The sequence below is a fragment of the Oculina patagonica genome, chromosome 9 (genome assembly GCF_052425735.1).
Source record: "Oculina patagonica isolate OP01 chromosome 9, crgOcupat, whole genome shotgun sequence".
NCBI classification, from domain to species: Eukaryota; Metazoa; Cnidaria; class Anthozoa; order Scleractinia; family Oculinidae; genus Oculina; species Oculina patagonica.
The window spans coordinates 27,190,434-27,196,618 of record NC_135766.1 but is presented as its reverse complement, the minus strand read 5'-3'; the positions used below and the strand labels follow the sequence as shown (position 1 = coordinate 27,196,618).

The following is a 6,185-nucleotide window of genomic DNA, read 5'->3' as shown; positions in this document are numbered from 1 at the left end:
TCACATTCAGCTGATAAGACGAGGAGAGAATTATCATTATTTTAATTAACCTAGTAAACTGTTATACTGAACAGTACCTGGATGTTTACAGAATTTACAAACCTGAATTTGCAGTGAGGAAATTATAAAATAATTTTTGATAGATTTATTTTTCTTATTTGTAGACTCACAAAAGAAAGATTTTGCTTGCCGTCACTACCTCTTGGAGGAATCTTAGCAGATGAAATGGGACTCGGAAAGACGGTGGAGGTTATCGCATGTATTTTATGTCATCGTAAACCTTCATCAGATCACAAGTCACTAAACAAAACTGCGACAGCTGGCCAGTACTCAAGTATTAGTCAAACCAGCACAGCAACATCACTTAACAAGGAACCTTCTAAATTGGAATCTACAGAACGTGACATTTCCAGCCAGGGAACTGACGGAACTGTTAGCAATACAAATAAACCAGATCCTGATTGTAGTAAAATTTACAATGATACAGCAGATTCCACCTCTGATGCCCAAGTTTCAACTTGTTCTGAAGCTGCCTTGACGTTATGTAATGGCGATAGTGATAAGGATAACAAAACAGTCACTGAAGGAAGTGATGACCCTACTTGTACATCTGCTCACAGTACAACACCACATAATCAGTCAAACAAGCTTGATGTTGTTCAAAGTGATCAAGAAGCCACCAGTTCAGAGTTTGTTACATCAGTTGAAGAAAGAACTGCTTCTATTAAATGCCAGTGTATCTGTGGTATAAATGTCGCCAGCTGTGACGACAAACTGTTGCAGTGTTGTGGGTGTCAAGCAGTCTTCCATGCTGAGTGTCTAAATTATAACTGTCCGGGCGAATTTTTGTGTCCACACTGTGCAGTGAACAGGGTAAGGGCTCAACATTGCTGTCCTTGTCAAAATCTTTTTACTTAGTTAGTTCCCTTTTCTACTGTTGGCCAGAATCTTTGAAGTTCTTTATTAATTTTAGATTTTGAAACTTTTGAAAATGCCAGGTTGGTCGGCATAGATCTCTGTAAAGTGGAGGGGGACCAAGGGCGGAGCCCAGGAGAAAAGGGGTGGGAAGTTGGAGAAGGAAGGGTGGGTAGTGGGATTCCTAAGGTGTCACGAACCAGGAGAAAAAGAGTAAAATTTTGCAACATTTCATTATATTTCGCAATGGGTATGGGATAAAGTGGAAAGAACTGCTACAGGAAGGGGCGGGAGGCGGGAGTAAATGGTATGAGAAGCGGGAGCAAAAGGTAAGGGAGCCAGGAGGTTCAGACCCCCCTGTCCCCCTCCTCTAAAAACAGGGTGCAAAGAAAAGGGATTTACCAGCTTGCCCTTCAGGCCAGTTGGAACCATTGTGTGCCAGCCTGAAGACCTCTCTCAGTGGCTTTACTTCATTTGCAAACTAAACATGTTACCGGTACTTGTCCATTGGGCAAGTGATGGATAAAATCTATTAACCCAACAGGAAAATCCACTAGGTCAGGGCTATTGAGTGGGGCTTACTTTGCCTACAGGTAAATGACATAATGCAGACTGACATATTTTTGTTACTGATTGCAGCCAGCCATTCCATCCCGAGCTACTCTGATCATCTCTCCAGCCCCTATTGCCCAGCAGTGGGTGGACGAGATCTCCAGGCACACAGAACCATCAACTCTGAAACTGCTGGTAAGAAAGTGAACTGTTTGTAAACTGAGTGTTAAAGACAGAATCCGCCAGGACTTCAAGTATTAATATTGGACAAAATTATATACCAAAGTTATATTACATCTTATTGTTAACTTCTGTGTTACTCTTTCAAATATCTTATCAAAAGAAATCATTTCTAATATTCAACACCAAACATCAAAATCAAAAAATAAAATTTCGAAGTTCCACTGATTGAGCTACAAGTGCGATTTTACCTATGGTTTACATGTTTCTTGTAAACTTTGAAATTCATTTTCTTAGGCTCTGATAAGAAATTGTTGTTGGTGTTATCACTATACCTGGCACGTTTCTGGATAGACTTGAAGGGGTTGTGATTTTGGTTGTGCACAACGACCACAACCGGCATATTTTACTGCACAAGTTTTTCTGTGACGCCACATACTGAGCTGCAGAGATTTACTTACTCTGGAAACACTTATGAAACACTTAAAACCATGACAAAACCCCCAGCTACCTCTAAAAGAAGTGAATTAAACACAGCACAACGCCCACAACAGCCACAACCAACACAACCAGCACAACCTCCACAACCAGCACAACCAGCACAACCTCCACAACCAACACAACGCCCACAACTCCACAACCAACACAACCTCCACAACCAGCACATTAACCTCCACAACCAACACAATGCCCACAACCAACACAACGCCCACAACCAACACAACCAACACAACCACCACAACCAGCACAACCAGCACAACCTCCACAACCAACACAACCTCCACAACCAGCACAACCTCCACAACCAGCACAACCAACACAACGCCCACAACCACCACAACCTCCACAACCAACACAACCTCCACAACCAACACAACCTCCACAACCAACACAACCAACACAACGCCCACAACCACCACAACCTCCACAACCAACACAACCTCCACAACCTCCACAACCAACACAACCTCCACAACCAACACAACCTCCACAACCTCCACAACCAACACAACCTCCACAACCAACACAACCTCCACAACCAACCAACCAACACAACGCCCACAACTTCCACAACCACCACAACCTCCACAACCACCACAACCTCCACAACCAACACAACCAACACAACGCCCACAACTTCCACAACCAACACAACCTCCACAACCAACACAACGCCCACAACCACCACAACCTCCACAACCAACACAACCTCCACAACCACCACAACCTCCACAACCAACACAACCTCCACAACCAACACAACCTCCACAACCAACACAACCTCCACAACCAACACAACCAACACAACGCCCACAACTTCCACAACCAACACAACCTCCACAACCAACACAATGCCCACAACCAGCACAACCTCCACAACCAACACAACCTCCACAACCAACACAATGCCCACAACCAGCACAACCTCCACAACCAACACAATGCCCACAACCAACACAACCTCCACAACCAACACAATGCCCATAACCAACACAACCTCCACAACCAACACAATGCCCACAACCAACACAACCTCCACAACCAACACAATGCCCACAACCAACACAACCCCCACAACCAACACAACCTCCACAACCAACACAACCTCCACAACCAACACAATGCCCACAACCAACACAACCTCCACAACCAACACAATGCCCACAACCAACACAACCTCCACAACCAACACAATGCCCACAACCAGCACAACCCCCACAACCAGCACAACCACCACAACCTCCACAACCAACACAACCTCCACAACCAACACAACCCCCACAACCAACACAACCTCCACAACCAGCACAATGCCCACAACCAACACAACCTCCACAACCACCACAACCTCCACAACCAACACAACCCCCACAACCAACAAAACCTCCACAACCACCACAACCTCCACAACCACCACAACCTCCACAACCAACACAACCAACACAACGCCCACAACTTCCACAACCAACACAACCTCCACAACCAACACAACGCCGACGACCACCACAACCTCCACAACCAACACAACCTCCACAACCACCACAACCTCCACAACCAACACAACCTCCACAACCAACACAACCTCCACAACCAACACAACCAACACAACGCCCACAACTTCCACAACCAACACAACCTCCACAACCAACACAATGCCCACAACCAGCACAACCTCCACAACCAACACAACCTCCACAACCAACACAATGCCCACAACCAGCACAACCTCCACAACCAACACAATGCCCACAACCAACACAACCTCCACAACCAACACAATGCCCACAACCAACAAAACCTCCACAACCAACACAATGCCCACAACCAACACAACCTCCACAACCAACACAACCTCCACAACCAACACAATGCCCACAACCAACACAACCTCCACAACCAACACAATGCCCACAACCAACACAACCTCCACAACCAACACAATGCCCACAACCAACACAACCCCCACAACCAACACAACCTCCACAACCAACACAACCCCCACAACCAACACAACCTCCACAACCAACACAATGCCCACAACCAACACAACCTCTGCAACCAACACAATGCCCACAACCAACACAACCTCCACAACCAACACAATGCCCACAACCAACACAACCCCCACAACCAACACAACCCCCACAACCAACACAACCTCCACAACCAACACAACCTCCACAACCAACACAATGCCCACAACCAACACAACCTCCACAACCAACACAATGCCCACAACCAACACAACCTCCACAACCAACACAATGCCCACAACCAGCACAACCCCCACAACCAGCACAACCACCACAACCAACACAATCTCCACAACCAACACAACCTCCACAACCAACACAACCCCCACAACCAACACAACCTCCACAACCAGCACAATGCCCACAACCAACACAACCTCCACAACCACCACAACCTCCACAACCAACACAACCCCCACAACCAACACAACCTCCACAACCAGCACAACCACCACAACCAACACAACCTCCACAAGCAACACAACCCCCACAACCAACACAACCTCCACAACCAGCACAATGCCCACAACCAACACAACCTCCACAACCAGCACAATGCCCACAACCAGCACAACCCCCACAACCAGCACAACCACCACAACCTCCACAACCAACACAACCTCCACAACCAACACAACCCCCACAACCAACACAACCTCCACAACCAGCACAATGCCCACAACCAACACAACCTCCACAACCAACACAACCCCCACAACCAACACAACCTCCACAACCAACACAATGCCCACAACCAACACAACCTCCACAACCAACACAACCCCCACCACCAACACAACCTCCACAACCAACACAATGCCCACAACCAACACAACCTCCACAACCAACACAACCTCCACAACCAACACAACCTCCACAACCAACACAATGCCCACAACCAACACAACCCCCACAACCAACACAACCCCCACAACCAACACAACCTCCACAACCAACACAACCTCCACAACCAACACAATGCCCACAACCAACACAACCAACACAATGCCCACAACCTCCACAACCAACACAATGCCCACAACCAGCACAACCCCCACAACCAGCACAACCACCACAACCAACACAATCTCCACAACCAACACAACCTCCACAACCAACACAACCCCCACAACCAACACAACCTCCACAACCAGCACAATGCCCACAACCAACACAACCTCCACAACCACCACAACCTCCACAACCAACACAACCCCCACAACCAACACAACCTCCACAACCACCACAACCAACACAACCTCCACAAGCAACACAACCCCCACAACCAACACAACCTCCACAACCAGCACAATGCCCACAACCAACACAACCTCCACAACCAGCACAATGCCCACAACCAGCACAACCCCCACAACCAGCACAACCACCACAACCTCCACAACCAACACAACCTCCACAACCAACACAACCCCCACAACCAACACAACCTCCACAACCAGCACAATGCCCACAACCAACACAACCTCCACAACCACCACAACCTCCACAACCAACACAACCCCCACAACCAACACAACCTCCACAACCAACACAATGCCCACAACCAACACAACCTCCACAACCAACACAACCCCAACCACCAACACAACCTCCACAACCAACACAACCTCCACAACCAACAACACCTCCACAACCAACACAACCTCCACAACCAACACAACCCCCACAACCAACACAACCCCCACAACCAACACAACCTCCACAACCAACACAACCTCCACAACCAACACAATGCCCACAACCAACACAACCAACACAATGCCCACAACCTCCACAACCAACACAATGCCCACAACCAGCACAACCCCCACAACCAGCACAACCACCACAACCAACACAATCTCCACAACCAACACAACCTCCACAACCAACACAACCCCCACAACCAACACAACCTCCACAACCAGCACAATGCCCACAACCAACACAACCTCCACAACCACCACAACCTCCACAACCAACACAACCCCCACAACCAACACA

The 6,185-nt window shown here is 48.0% G+C and overlaps 1 protein-coding gene across 1 annotated transcript in view; it reads left to right on the top strand.

Annotated features, from left to right (window-relative positions):
• Positions 1-6,185, top strand: part of LOC144664615 (E3 ubiquitin-protein ligase SHPRH-like) — a 57,895-nt gene that overhangs the window by 2,394 nt on the left and 49,316 nt on the right. Inside the window, exons 3-4 of the mRNA XM_078525749.1 lie at positions 165-873; positions 1,555-1,662. Of these exons, the coding sequence (XP_078381875.1) occupies positions 165-873; positions 1,555-1,662 (817 nt within the window). The remainder of the gene's footprint in view (positions 1-164; positions 874-1,554; positions 1,663-6,185) is intronic.